This window comes from Triplophysa rosa, unplaced genomic scaffold (genome assembly GCF_024868665.1).
Source record: "Triplophysa rosa unplaced genomic scaffold, Trosa_1v2 scaffold169_ERROPOS924550+, whole genome shotgun sequence".
NCBI classification, from domain to species: domain Eukaryota; kingdom Metazoa; phylum Chordata; class Actinopteri; order Cypriniformes; family Nemacheilidae; genus Triplophysa; species Triplophysa rosa.
The window spans coordinates 28,643-45,110 of record NW_026634170.1 but is presented as its reverse complement, the minus strand read 5'-3'; the positions used below and the strand labels follow the sequence as shown (position 1 = coordinate 45,110).

General features: G+C 38.0%; 1 protein-coding gene across 1 annotated transcript in view; it reads right to left on the bottom strand.

The window, feature by feature from the left end:
- ppp3r1a (protein phosphatase 3, regulatory subunit B, alpha a) overlaps window positions 1-16,290 on the bottom strand; it is a 30,186-nt gene extending 13,896 nt beyond the window's left edge. The window contains exon 1 of the mRNA XM_057327049.1: window positions 16,105-16,290. Within this exon, the coding sequence (XP_057183032.1) occupies window positions 16,105-16,107 (3 nt within the window). The 5' untranslated portion in view covers window positions 16,108-16,290. The remainder of the gene's footprint in view (window positions 1-16,104) is intronic.
- Window positions 16,291-16,468: the final 178 nt, after the last annotated feature.

Genomic DNA, 16,468 nt, shown 5'->3' with positions numbered 1-16,468 from the left:
GTTAGTGAGAATGGGGAAACTCACATCCAGCACCCGCACAATCAGCACTGGCGCCCCCCAGGGGTGCGTTCTCTCCCCACTGCTCTTCTCCCTGTACACAAATGACTGCACTGCCCAGGACCCTTCTGTCAGACTTCTGAAGTTCGCAGACGACACCACACTCATTGGCCTCATCCAGGATGGTGATGAGTCTGCGTACAGACAGGAGGCTGAGCAGCTCGCTGTCTGGTGCAGTCATAACAACTTGGAGCTGAACACGCTTAAAACAGTGGAGACGATTGTGGACTTCAGGAGAAACCCCCCTGCACTCCCCCCTCTCACCATCATGAACAGCACTGTGGCAGCAGTGGAGTCATTCAGGTTCCTGGGCACCACCATCTCTCAGAACCTGAAGTGGGACAATCACATTGGCTCCATTGCTAAAAAAGCCCAGCAAAGGTTGTACTTCTTACATCAGCTGAAGAAGTTCAACCTACCACAAACTCTATTAAAACAGTTTTACTCAGCTGTCATAGAGTCTGTCCTCTGCACATCCATCACTGTCTGGTTTGGCTCAGCCACAAAGTCAGACATCAGAAGACTACAGAGGACGGTTCGGACTGCTGAGAAGATCATTGGTGCTCCCCTGCCCACCCTCCAAGAACTGTATACATCCAGAGTGAGGAAAAGGGCTCAGAAAATCACCCTGGACCTCTCACATCCAAGCCATCAGCTCTTCACAATGCTGCCGTCTGGTCGGCGCTACAGAGCACTGAGCACCAAAACAACCAGACACAACAACAGCTTCTTCCCTCAGGCCATCTACCTCTTGAACAGTTAAATGTTTTTACACACTGTGCAATTAATAACTCTGTGCAATAATAATTAAGTGTACTACTAATTATATCCTCCAGATAATACACTATCTATTTTTATACAACTTTTTCTGTAAATTATATTTCATTCATTCTGCTGTATATAGCACATAGCTTGTACTACAATAGTCTATTCTTAGTTTTTACTTGTACATATTTACATACATACATAGCTTTACACTCTCTATATCTTTATCTTATGTTTATTGTATTGTATTTCTTAATTTTTTATACCCATATGCCCTTATTTAAATCATTGTGTACTGAATTCTATTGTGTTATTGTCTCTGTGTACTGTTTTTGCTGTTTCTGTGTTCTGGATGCTCCTGTCACCAAAACAAATTCCTTGTATGTGAAAACATACTTGGCAATAAATCTCTTTCTGATTCTGATTCTGATTATTCATGCGCTGTGCAGAAACCCCAAAACACACAATGTTCCTACTATTAGATCTACAATAGGTGTTTCAGATAATAAAAACATATTCAAAATGTGTATTGTTAGAGTGGTTCTACAGGAAGAGGGTTGAGAACCACTAGACCGTCTTTAGTGGTCAGTATCAAAATACAGTATCAGAATTAGGGCTGGGACGATATATTGTGTAATTTTAATGCTCAGTTTCTCAATGGATTACGGTTAAACGCCGCCACATCCGCAAGCCAGAGGGCGCTCTCGAGTAGGCGTATTCGGACGCAACATTAGTATACGCACGTCCGAATCTCACGAGAAATTCTCCACCACCCGGATATTTCTCGCCTACTGCTTTATGAATACTGACGGATCGGACATACTATTCGTTCACCTACTACTTTTTGCCTACTATATAGCAAGGAAGTATGCCATTTCGAACGCAGCCATAGTGATTTTAGATCGAGCAGTACTTCCTACTGATCAAAGAGCCGTAGTTCACGAAAGAGCTGTGCATAAAACAGAATCGACGCCTTTGCGGTTTCAGAATCGACATAGACAGGTATAATTAGTGTGAATCGCGATATATATCGTCACAGGCCTGTCAAAATAAATAAATACTGTCCCAATGTTTAGTGAATGAATACCCCGCTCATACTTTCATGTTGATAATAAACATATTTAGAGAACCAGAGAGCAGAAAAAGACAAGTCTAGATTCTTTGGCTTTTGCTACTATGTTCTAGGACATGAAATACTAAATGGCTCCATCCTCTGTATCTCCATCTGCTTTGATCTATTATTTATAAAGTTCCATTCAGTTCACAGGCTCAAAGGGCCATATTCAACATAATACGACTGGTATCACAGCCCCAGAACTGTGCACAGATGTCTGTCTATATATATATACTCTGCAATATAATAATCTGATCCATAACTTCCGAACGCTATTTCACAAAACACTCCGGCAACAGCTAATTTAGTAGTGAATAGGCATGGGCCGGTATGAGATTCTGACGGTATGATAACCTTGCGCAAAACTAGCACGGTTTCACGGTATTACCATTACATCTCTTCAATGTGTTATTTTAAAATAAAAACAACTTTTTTTCCACTGAACACAATATGTTTTATTTTTAAGAAACATATAGAACATTCTGTAACAGTAAACATGTCAGGTTAAATAATTAAAATAAATATTTGAGTTCTTCTTAATTAAATTAAAATAAATACAGTCAGTTAAGTGAGCCTTAACCTGTTGCTCAACAATAATCAGAAGTTCAGAACATAAATAATTTTCTGTAAAAAATCATTTTAAACGAAAAAAAAAATACAGTCATTTAAGTGAGCCTTAACCTGCCGCTCAAAATTTAAAACAATTTCTGTAAAAAAGCAGTCATCGAACCTGCAGCTGAACAATGTTTTTGGAGACATGCTCACTTTCTACACATTTATTTTTCAGTCCAAGTTATAATGCAGGAATGTAAGCATGTTCACCTAGTTTAAACTAGGTCATGTTGGGCTAGTTGATTAACCATGTTATTTGCCTCGGAGTCGGTAGAATGCCAAATAGTATTTATTCTGACTTGACTTCTTTTTTGAAGTTGCTAGCGTCTGTTCTACAAATATAATCCTATGGAGTAAACTGTGTTTTCATAAAACGTACTGAGCGCTTTATTAAACGTCAGCGCCGGCATCTTTTTCTGCAGCTCAGAGCGTCTGTTGTAGTGATAGCTCGTTCATGAACGATTTGTTCTTTTTGAACGAATCTTTAACATGACTCAGGAGTAACGAGTGTCTCAGCGAGTGATTCGTTCATTTTGTGTTGACCGCGTATGTGCAACATTGTACCAGAAACAGTAATGATAAATTCGTCTCTCGAGTCATCGGGTCCGAGTCCTTTCGTTCTTTTATACCGGAAAGAGAAATGATTAGTTCATCTCTCGAGTCATCGGGTCCGAGCCCTTTCGTTCTTTTGTCAAATGGTAGCTCCGCAGGCAAACCTGCAGCCTGTACCGGAGTCTTCGAGTCCGAGTCTTTAACGTTACGTGACTGCTTCCCGGATCATCAGTCAAATGCATGATGTATGTGTTATATGTTGTATTATAGGAAGAAATATTATAAAATGATCAAAAGATATGTGCAATAAACATCTTTAAACATCAATAAACTTTTTTCTGTCAGTATATTAATAAATGTTTCTTGTGGATTTCTGCATGTGTTTTTAATTTATTAATTAATTAAGAACTGTGCTGGCAAAATATAAACATAAGCAACACTAGTAAAGTCAGTGCTTATGTCTAATGCATATTACACAAGTGATCTCTTATTAAATAATGAAATAAATTAAATGATTTCAATAGTCTATTATTATATACTTTGCTAACTGCATGAGACTTTTTAGTAAAAAAACAACAACCTGTAAACCTTATTGCATGAGTGACTCAAAATTGTTAATGAATTATAAATACATAACTTTACAGAAATGCATCAAAAGCAAGAGTTAAAAACTGCATGAATATTTGTAAGGGAAGTCAGGAAATAAGTTATTTTTGTATGCAATACATTAAACACGCATCTGTCATATCACGTGACAAAAGAACGAACGACTCAAACCCGAAGACTCGGGAGATGAACTAATTATTTCTGCTTCCGGCACAGTCTGCATAGACTGGCCTATGGGGTTGTCACGTGACAAAAGAACGAACGACTCGGACCCGTGGACTCTGTAGGTGAACTAATCATTTATGTTTTCTGTAAATTAACATGCAACATTAATTTAACTCTGCTCAGATGAACGAAATGACTCGAAAAAAGATTTGTTCATTTTGCTGAACTAGATTCAAACATCCGAATCGCTAAAATGACTCGAACTTCCCATCACTAGTCTTTTGAGGTTGAAAAAAGTTAAACTTTTCTGAAAAAAAACCCACCCTTTTTCACAGCTAACCAATGACAGAGACCTGTCGTTTCCATTACAACATGCGAGGAATGTGATTGGTCGAGAAGGCCCAAGCTCGAAAAAATTAAATGGCGGCCAAAACGCCCGTTGGAGCATACTGTAGTTTTCTATAAATAACAAGTTTAATTTTCACTTTCAACAACTTTTGAATGCATTTCTAGTGAGAAATTAGTATTGTAGTTTTTAAATATGTGATTAGTTATTGCAAAGACGCTCTTTGTTTATAATTCAAATAGACTTCCGTTACACTGCCTATCTGCATCTCTGGGCTGCCTTCGTGCACAGACGCTGCCTCTGAAGTCATAGCGCTCGGCTGCTATTTGTAACCAAACGATGCCAGCGTTTTTTTTAAACGGGGAAAAAAGTTCCAAGGATTCATCTCCTTCGGCCATCCTGCACACAGGTGACTCTCACTCACTAGCTGCGTTTACATGGACCAATGTAATCCAATTAAAAATACAATCCGAATGAAAATTCTCCATATAAACACGTCAATCAGATTAAAAATGCCCAAGCCGATTGAAATTTCAGTGGGATTGTAAGGGGTGGTTTATGCCGTTTGTAATCCGCTTGATAAAACATGTAAACACTTGATCAGATTAAAAACTGAAGTAGGAAGTTGTGCGCATGCGCAAAGACGACGCTGGCTCGTACAGACGTAAGGGCATGACGCACGGAACGGAGCAGCTGTTGCTAATGAAACCAAAAAAACATAAATCTGACAAAGCGGTACACATTTCCATATGCATGTCATCTCTAAATGAACATATTAATGTTTCTATGCATTTAAAATGTTTTACTGTTTCCCTGGAGTGAGTTTTTAACCGCAGTTTCTCAGTTCCTTTTTAAAACATGATACATTTGCAGATGTACAAACATACTGTAGGCTAAAATATCTAATCATAAAATTTCATCAGTAGGCTACCGAACACTGATTTTATTTATCGTTTACTTACATTGGAAGGATTAACTGTTTTTACCATGTTAAGTCGCTTTAACGTCTTTGCTTCATTGATATGTAGACATTATTTTGCGTTTATGAATTGTACAATATTATGCTGGTGTCTGTGACATAAAAAAAATATGGAAAAATCTGAAGGCCGTCCGTCCATCATTTTGACGGATTACAATGAGGGCAATTTGTAACTCCCCGTTTGCCTTCATTAGAGTGTGATATGCTCGCGAAGGGACATGCGTGTTTTCACCTGTCATTGTTTCTGACTAGACATATGTGATGCGATCTGGGAAAACCCGCCGGATGTCGCACTGGGACACCCCCAGCCAACATTGGTATGTGGGCCCCATGTGGGTTATATCTGGGCGACATGGGCTCCACATGGGCATGGGCTAAAAAAGGGCAAAATATATGGGCCCCATGTGGGATTACAAATGTGGGGCCCATATAGGTTTGCCCTTATGGGACCTTTATGGGCTGCATGTGGGCACATGGATTTTATGCTTAAAATACATACTATGCCTTTAAACTCCTTTAAATGCGTACATTTGAACATTGGTATGTGGGCCCCATATGGGTTTTATCTGGGCGATATGGGCTCCACATGGGCATAGGTTTAAGATGGGCAAAACATACGGGCCCCGTGTGGGATACCAATATGGGTCCCACATAGCTTTGCCCATATAAGACCTTCTTGGGTTCCAAGTGGGCATATGATTTCATGCTTAAAATACATTATGCATTTGAACTTTTTAAAGTTCTTATATTTGGTTGATAATCCTTTTAACATACAAATATCTCAGATATTTAGGCTGATTTTGTTATGTATTTAATGCAAATGGTCGGAGTTTCTGGAATATTTTTGTTAATTCATTCAATAGGCCTGTATCAGTATTCACTGTCCTAACTGTATGAAAATCAACCACGATAGATAAATGCAGATATCCAAGTCAATTTACATGAGTCTCACAAGCGACGTTCTTGCTCAATGTGATAGATACCTTTGACTTCGTACTTGGCTGCGCAGACCGACCGGCCTACTTCACACTACCGTGAGATCGATCAGGAAGCACTTGCCTAGAAACAATGTCGCGGTATCTTGATGTCATAACCTGATTGCTTTGCGGAGGTGATACAGTCGAGCACACCCCTGACCGAAAACACTTTGTTCAATTTGACAAAGTAGTTCTCCTGAGTTTTGGTAGATTTTTCTTATATCACATAATTAAATATTTTTTTGTTGAAAATGTTTAATGTTTAAATGACAGCTATGATTTAAATAAAACAAATAAATCAAACTACAGAGGAGTTTCTTTATTGGCGGAAGGATATCTTTGGCAGAGCAGTGGCGCTATGGCAACTCCACCGAGCAGCAAGTTTATCGAGTCGGGACTGGAAAAATCAAAAATAAGAAGGTAAAATTCATATTTTCTTAAGCGTGGTTTTGTTATCTGTGTTATCAAGCACCGGGAACCCTGTTTTGACCGTTATTTTCGTTTGCATTTTGTAAGCCGTGTACCTGCCATTTTTCTACCTGAGGTAAAATTGAATTGACTTTACCACAGCCTATGACGAGTGACACTAATTTACGATATTTAACCATTTAATGCCATTCTTTTTAATTCCTTAATTAAGACGTGTAAAGCTCAAAAGGCTGATGTCAGAAACGATGTAACGTTAGGACATAAATTGTAATCTGTTCTGAGACCAGATTTATGCAGCCCGCGCTATCGTTGTCTGCAGCCTGTGTAGTGCTAGAATGCTAGTTCCCATTACATTTTAAATACGTTAATGTGTTCTTCAAGAACCTTGTTTTTTACTGACAATGTACATCATATAACACGGATTTGTTGTATTTGCTTTGTTTGCGTTATATTTCTGGTTCGTGTAGTGCTAATTATAAATGAAAAGCTTTTGAGGGTTCTCAGCGTAATGTTACCAGAGAGTGATTGACAGCACGACGTGATAATGTCCCACCACTTATAACAATGTATTAAAATATGGGTGCATTACTAAAAAGCACAAATCTCAGGACATGACAAAATTTCTCCAAGATTTAAAAGCCACTCGGACCCCAGGGGGGTTAAATGATTGATCTGCACATAGATGCAGCATCATTGCCTTCATTATGCAGACTACACATAACAGATTGTTCATAAGATTATATAGTATATACTGTACTTGTCAACTAATAAATCTGTTATTGTGAGGTGATGCATTTTTGAATTGTTTGACATTAAATTGATAGCATGTAGAGTACTCATTTGTGCTGTAAACCATGATGCTGGACATATCAAATAACTGTATTTGTGTTCTTCTGTTACAGGTGTGGACTGAAACCACTGGAGCACGAGACAGGGGTGGAAAAAGAGCCCTTAACGCAGTCTGGCACAAAACATCAGACTGTCAGCAGTTTAAGCGTTCAAATTATTTTTTGTTCAGTTGAGTTTAAAGTACCCTTTCTAATCTGAAATATATCAAACTATTTTTAATGAATTTAACATTTAACACTGTTTTTAAGGTTGAGTTAAATATTCTGTGTTAAGGATCAGAAAATTATAATAAATTTGATATTGAACATCCATGTGTTTTTCATTTTCAGAATGCACCTATTATGTTTATGATGTACAGGCAAATATAAAGTAGTAGATTATTCATTTTGAAGACTAACATCTAAGAAAGCAACATCCAAATGCTGCAGTTATCATTTAATCAGTAAAAATTGCATTGTATTTGGTAGAGCATAAGAATGGGAAAGGTCAATTACAATTTAGCAATAACAAAAATTGTATTGTCCAGGTAGGAAACCTCAAAAAACATAATCTAGAACCGCTCAAGTATACACTGTACAAGTATACACCTCTATTAAACATACAGGGCCTTGGTTTAATCCACATGGGCTTTATAAGGTGGGACCAATATGGGCCTTATGCATGTTGCCCACTTGGGTCCCACATGGGCCCCACTCAGATTCTATGTAGGATTCATGTGGGCTAATTCACATAGGGCCGACATGGAACCCGTGGACAAACCCACTTGGGGCCCATGCCTCAAGCCCATATGGGGCCTACATTGGCCCCACAAAAAAATGTTGGCTGGGACCTATCAAAGTAAACCACATAACATGAAGAATGAATGAGTATCAATGCACATTTCCCGCCAGTCCTGTGTAAACTACGGCATGCAAAGTTTTTTCATACAATGTTTTTGTGAGATGACAGAGCTCCCCTTCTGCATCACCGGGAGTTATCCGATCGCAAAACATACAAGGGATGATCAAAAGTCCAGACACTATGCACATGATAAACAACGTAAAACTTGCTTCACTGCTTATTAGTTGTTGTCCATAATGTTTGCGAGTTTCCTTGTGTAGTGATAATGGCAGAGCTCTCGTTCTTTAAGTGTGCCAGCACCATTTTCCTTACTTTCGTTTTATTCAAACGGTTTTGTACAGTATTTTTAGACTTCAACACTAGGAAATGTTTTTTTATTAAATTGTTATTAGAGTAAGTCTTTTACCACTGTAAAGTGACTTTTACTTGTGATATTGTGCTTTTATTTTGATCACTTAACTTTATCACTTAACCGTTTTCCTCCAAATTCCTTTCCTGAAAATCCTAGCGCTTCAGCTGACCTCAGCCATAACTTTTATTACATACACAAGGTATGAGCAAAATAAAAACTGATTTGGAAAGGGCTTGAACATGGTATCAAAAACTGTAATATATAAATTTGCACCATGTGTTGGGTTTTCCCAGATCGAATCACATATGAACATAAACGTTAAAACATTAAATATATAGATGAATATAAACAACAACGGCTTTATTGGGCATTCAGTTGTATTAAAATACAACAAGTTTCGAGACGCAAGTACAGCGTGATGACGTCACGAACATACTAATTACCATGTAAAGCCACCTTGCACCATAGTGACGGGTAATAATAGATTATGACGGATTTTTACGAGCCTGTCAGTCAAAATGACGGACAATAAAAAAGTCTAGCGCAACCTCTGGTGTGTATGTGTGAAAATGCGTGTGCTGCAGTCAGACAGAGAGGGGAGGAGCCTATAGGCCCATCATGATGAGAGAAGATGAAAAGAACGATTGACAACTTTTTCGTGAATAATGTGAGAAGGCCTGATCCATCCGAAAATCATAAGCAATGCTCTGACACAGAGCCATCAACCTCCCAGGTTATTTCAAGCCCTGGCCCATTTATCTTAAGATGTTTTAAGTTTAAATTTGAAATTCAGTGAAGCACTTTAAGCACCAACACTTTTTCAGTAAGTTACCTTTCCTGTATAATTGTGCTTCAAATAAAGAACTTTATGTTGACCAGATTGTTAGTTAATCATTTACAAGACAATTTTGCCTATATCAGAATCAGAATCAGAAGAGCTTTATTGCCAAGTGTGCTTGCACACACAAGGAATTTTCTTTGGTGTTGGAAGCTTCTAGTACAGACATTCAACACAATGACAATACAATATAATAAGATTTACAGTCTAAAAGATTCTAAATTGTGCATATATAAAATAAAGACTATTTTACAGAAAATGGGGGATAATAACATATAAGAGACATTGTACAGGGTAGTATATAGTAGAATACACATATTAACAGATTGTATGTACACTTGTGCAAATGGATTATTTAGTAAGTTGAGGTAGTGTTATATACATGTATACATAAGATGTAGATATAATAAGGCACTATAGTGCACACTATAGGAGTAGTGGAAGTGGAATATTGCTCTTAAGTAGCAGTTATCTGTTTAGGATGGAGATTGCCTGGGGGAAGAAGCTGCTTCTGTGTCTGGAAGTCCTGGTGTTTGGTGCTCTAAAGCGCCGGCCAGAGGGCAGCAGATCAAAAAGTTTGTGTGCTGGTGTGTGGAGTCAATGATGATTTTTCTTGCCCTGTTTTTCACTCTGGAATCGTACAGGTCCTGAAGTGTGGGCAGAGGAGCACCAATAATTTTCTCAGCACTACGAACTGTCCGTTGTAGTCTTCGTAGGTCTGATTTGGTGGCCGAGCCATACCAAACAGTAATTGAAGTGCACAGAACAGATTCGATGACCACTGGCCAGCGATTTAAAAAAAAGTGAACTGGTAAAACTGCGGTGTTAAATGCAATGCGGTCGAAAATTTGGGCGTACCTAACTTTTGTGCTGGTGCACCTAAGAAAAAAAGTTAGGCGCACCAGTGCAACCAGTGCAAAAAGTTAGTCTATAGCCCTGATTTATTCTAATTATTGTTTGCCTGCAGACGCTCTGGTGGGTCTTGGTAGTTTTGTCATGGTTTTACCATGGTAAATCCGCATCGGATGTGCTCGTGCTTCATTGGCACAAGACATTACTCTGCCTTTATAAACTGTACATTTTTTTCGTGCCGTTTGTAAAATAAAATATACACAACATGTGCTTTAAAACACTGTTTTAGTGGGTATTTAGGTGTGCAGTGTGCGCATGTCATCAGATTATATCGGATTTGAAGCTTGTCATGTAAACACGCACATCAATCAGATCACTTTATTTACCTTTTATGTAAACACTACATTCAGATTGCACAATCTGATTAAATTCAATCCGATGTGTCCATGTAAAAGAAGCTACTGACTGCTTGCACCAACCGGAGGGGGAGGGGCCATGTGACTCGTTACGCTCTTCGCTGCACACAACTTGAGGGATTCTTGCACTTTCCATCTTTGAGAACAAATAAAAAACTGCGAATACCGCAGGAACGGTATAGCAGAAAATGTTTGTGGTTTTGACACCGCGGATTGTCAAAACCGTGGTATACCTTGAAACCGGTAATCGGCCCATGCCTAGTAGTGAAGCAATTCGAGGAGTTCTCCTTTTTCTCCTTTTGGAAATGCAAGTCGGAGTGCTTGGTGTTACGCAGTGTGGGCTTTGTGGACGGTATCATCTGATCTGCAGCAAGAGGTTGATGCGCTGCATATCTTATTCTGATGCCCACCTTCTTAATTTCAGATACACAAGTCCCTTTTTCTTACTGAGAAAGACAAAGTAACTGGGTGAATCTATTCTTCTTAAACAGCTCACATGTATATGCGGAGAATGCGCTACAGATGACAAGTACTTTTCAAATGTAAAATATAAAAATATATACATTTTTGCATCTGTTATTTAAGGGTAAAATGTGACATGTTTTTACCACCCTTTTTACTTTTCAGACTGTGTTTTAATGGGTTCTTCTTAAGTATCGTATTTTTTCAACGTTTAAAATAGCTCTGCAATTGTAATGAATCTTTGTAACTGGTCTTAGTAACAGATGCAGATCCTTAGAAACCTGCTGATGAAATAATCAGATAAAACCATCTGCACTAAACAGATGTAACACACTATATGCAGAGGTAGAGCTCCAGTAAAATGACATCTGAAGAGGATTTGAATATTTGCACTGTTAATAATATCCCTCTTAGACGAAAATAAACTTGAGTTGAAAACAATGACAATTCACAGTAAACCTACTATCCATGATAGCTGATAACAGGAAACTATGCCTTGCAGCACAAATGAAAAAAAAAAACCGGCAAGCTATATGGTTTTAAATGAATTCCTGAATCATTAGTGGGCTCTTCTGAGATGTAAATGATGAATTTAGTGGGGTGAGTATTGTCTGTGAGCAAAATGCTCAGAAGAGTTCATAAATAATGCATTGGCCATTCAAAGTCAATTAGACTGCACAAAACACACCTTGTGCAATGAACCTTGCCATCACAGCATAAAAATAAAGAAATAAACACAAACAAAGTGAAAAAAAGATTATAAATCCTCATCCTCACTGGATGTTGCTCAAGCAAATTTCATTTAAGCAATAAGCATTAAGATGTGTACTATTTTGTAAACGTACTTTAAGTTATGTTATGAATCCATGTGATCTACATAGGCAACTAATTTCAAAAGGATTTGTTATTTAAAAGTTGCTTATATAATGACACAATACTTTATTAAAAAGCATAAAAATATAAACAAAACTAAACTCATTATACTAAACTAGGTATTTTGTAATTGACATCACATCTATCTATCTTTAAATGCATCTTTATAAGCCTAAAATCTATTTTAAAATCCACTTAATTAACATTCACTAATGCATTCATTAGTGTCATGTCAAAAATATCTAGAATCAAAAGAAAAAGTGAAAAAAAATGTTATACTGATGTGAATATAATTCGCACATTTTGCTTTCATATTCTGAATACAATTCTTCTGTTTTGTGTATGTTCTTGAGAGATTCACCCAGCTGCGTAATGTTGCATCTGGTTTCAAATAATGTGCATTTGCTACAGTAACTGGAAAATGTCATTTTGTAATTGAAGCCTTTAACATTACAATAATTTTACTTCATCCTAAAGAGAGCACAGCACAAATAGCCTGTTTTTGATACAGCATCATATACTGGCAAAATAATTCCTGGGTACCATTAGGGCTGTGTGTTGGCAAGTGCCTCCCGATACGATACATATCACGATAGATGGGTCACGATACAATATATTGCTATGTATTTCGATGCGATACACATTTGCGATATATTGCAATACTTTAAATAGAAAATGTAGAGCTAGAAATACAACATGCTGTGCACCACTGGGGGTTTTCTGTAAGGATAAGTGTAAAAACATCCCTTACCTCTGCAGAGTGGCTATGATGTGGGATGCATGGAGCTTTAGATCAGAGCTTTGGGTTTGCTGTGGATTGCGCCCCTCAAGTGGGTAGCACAGGGGAATAAGGTGGGTCACGCAAGTCACTTGGCTGTTGTGGTGCATTACAGTTAAAACAATGAACATGGGCAGTATAAAACCTCTGCTTCATCCATGCTGTAAATGCGCTGGTGTCACATCCGTGAAAGCACAATAAATGTCATTGTTACTTTTCTTAATAAACTTTTTGTCTAATGCACTGCAGTAGCCTAGTGACTTGTGTCATGACTTGCGAAGCCTATAAACAGCATTATTTTATATAACTCATTACTCCATTACTTATTTTGAAAACCAGAGCACACCCACACATCAGCTCTGAGAGCTCCAAGCGTTCTTATATTTTTCACCATGCTCGCTTCCAATTACTTTTGGCCATATGTATATGACATGATTTAAAAAAAATTATCGATAGTAGAGGTACCACTATTGATACACTATCGAAAAAAAAATATTGCGATAGTTACATGTATAGATATTTTTGCATAGCCCTAGGTACCACAGTGCAGGATTTTCCTTATGAACTATACTCCCATTCCGGCGTAATAATCAAGGAAGTTTTCTGCCGTAACATGGCAGCTGCAGGCGCAGTGATATCACGCAGCGCATGTGGAAATAGGCTAACTTCCGTCATATCTGACGTGACCAACTGCTTGCACAAGGAGCGTGCCTTGCATCCATAGAGACATTTCAGGCGCTGCGTGATATCACTGCGCCTGCTGCGGCCATGTTACGGCAGCAAACTTCCTTGATTATTACGCCGGAATGGGAGTATAGTACCTAATCATATCGGCCTAGAAAATCGCAACTTTTTCCGCCAGTCTTAGCACACGATATAAGTACAGAAGAGTCGAGTTTTAAATAGGAAAAATATCGAAACTCTTTGGTCATTTTTGAACGCGATGCTACTGATCTAATTGGATTCAATTATCTATGCTAAGCTATGCTAAAAGTTCTATTGCCAGACCTGGAGATCGGCTGAATAGATTCCAAAATGGTAAAACTCAACTTATTAACTCTGGGGGAGTTGGAGAATGAGCCTATTTCCCAAAAAAGTGGAGTGTTCCTTTAAATGAAATAATATGACAAAACAACAGTTTTCAACAGTTAAAAATATTAATATGTGATTCTGGCAAAAGTGTAAGAAGTTTGTGCAATAGGGAATATAACAAGCAAATAATTTAGTCAAAAGTAACATTACTTCAGTAGGAAGCGCTCCAGTACAACATTAAATCAAAAATAGAAAAGTGAAACTTAACTTTCCCTTCAGTCAAAATGATTTGCCCAGGAACAAATAAGAGATTTATAAGACCAAAGATTTCCTGTTAGATATACCCAAAATTCATTAAATCTCATGTTTAACTGCTACAAAGACATCAGAGCCAGCCATGAGATTCAGAAACACTTGCTGAGGTGAGGCTGCGTTGGGGGGGTACATAAGCGCTGAGCGCCCGGTGAATTTTAAAACAGACGCGATCTTTATTAACCAACTGCAGATTTGAACTTTAAACACATATATTCTTGCCTAAACAACTCTTAAAACTACATTTTGTGACAAAATAATGATAATATTATGAACATTTAGAATTATTACTGCTCCACTACAGTTGCTGGGCAATGCCTGTCGGGAAAATATAGCATCACAAGTCACCTCCCAATGCATCCTCGATAAAAGGGGCGGACCAAGGACACACCCGGGATTTTATCCGTTTTTGTCTAGATGTGAACTTTGAATTGGAACAGTACTTGGGCTGCTACTGATGACAAGTTCCCCAAGCCCACAAGTACAGACAAAAACGCATATTGAGAAACGGCCCTTGTTTTCTGAGAATCGAGATGACGCTGTAAATCACAGGTGAAATATGTAATATATAAAGCGTTGTTTGAAAATCGAAACATCGAACACCTGTTTTCCCTGGCAATTCCTTTCTAAATATTGGCTGAAAAATGTCAATATTTGTTTCTAGAATCCAGAACATTTAATTTATCTTGCTGCAACATTACAGTTTTGGAGTTTATAATATTATAATAAGTATTTTGAAATACGCCATATCAGAAACAAGTCAATCTTGGTAATATCATCAAAAATAGATGTGACAGGGCAAGTGTTCCAAAACGCTTTGACATTGTCAAGAGCCACCAAAATATTTTTAAATGTGCATTATTTGCGATGTGTATACCAGCCTGACGCCATAATTATGTTGATATCATCTTTAAATGTATTATTATTATGGATGTTTGGTAAGTCTCAAAATACACAAGGTGACCAAGAAGGTTATGACCTTATCCTTATTCATTTAGATTCGGCATCTTTAGGTTCAGTTTAAAAAATGCCAGTGTAAACACTAAGCAAACGAGTACAAACTGTATTATTCTCTTTAATGGTCAAGACCACAAAACCGACCACAGGTGGTCTAAATCACTGCAAGTAACAAAGTATCTAAACACCACAAGCAAAAAATATTTCTAGTGCACAATGGACATTACCAACTCTGGTTTTCCTTCCTTGCCATAGTTGCATTTAGCCTGCACACTGGGGGTTTACATATAGTAATGCATACACTATCTAAATAAATCTGTGCTTTTTAATGCAGATTTTACATTATAATTATGCAATGTTTTTTCTGTGAACATTCATAAAAACCGTGTACATTGTGAAAAGTGTAATATAAATAAAGCTGACTTGATGTGACACTGTGCACATCTATATAGCTAATTTACATATAGAACAATATGTGAGTCACGGTTTCAACTAATTAATCTCAATCTCGGAGGTGGCATAAGAAACTAACGTTTGTGTGAAAAATGATGTGCATTCACAAAGAAAAAACATAGGCACAAATGGGGGGAGAAAAATCTCTAAACTCTTCCTTAATACCATAAAAAAAGATAATGCATGCTCTCTTTAATAATTTTGTAATGCTAATAATAATAACAATAATAGAAATTATTTGGCTTTAACATTACACACCAAACAACATCACAAGCCCCCAGCCACCGCTAACACTGTGATCTTTCATTTCTGCAATGCCTTGTCAAGCACGTCGCGTGAAACTGATACACTGAGCCCTGTCAGATGCACGTAAAGATATGCACAAAGCTTTTTAGTACCACAGTTTAGCCATTACGTTAAATTGACACCCAGTCCCTGCAGGATCCATTTACAATATCTAGCATTCATAAACAGTTGCTTTTCCTTACCATTTTGCGACGGAATTGCCCCTCGGAAACGAACAACAATAAATGACAGCACAGATAAAAGAAGAAAATGCTGTTGTTTTGTGAAGAAATGGCTTGTTTTGACCCAGCAGCAGTAGCAGTAACGAGCTGTTTTGCGTCTGTTTCCGTCGCCTTCACTGCAGCAGCGACGCGAGGAAGAGCCGCAGGGCGGGGAGGAGGGGAGGGGCGAAAATGACTCTCTGCTATTGGACGAGAGACCAAAGAGGAGGGCCATGCAAGCCTTGATGGGCGGTCCTTTGCTACACTACATACGGGAACTTTTAGCCCCACCCACTGCCGTCTCCCACGCACAGTCATACAGATATTTGCATAGCAGCTCAGAGAT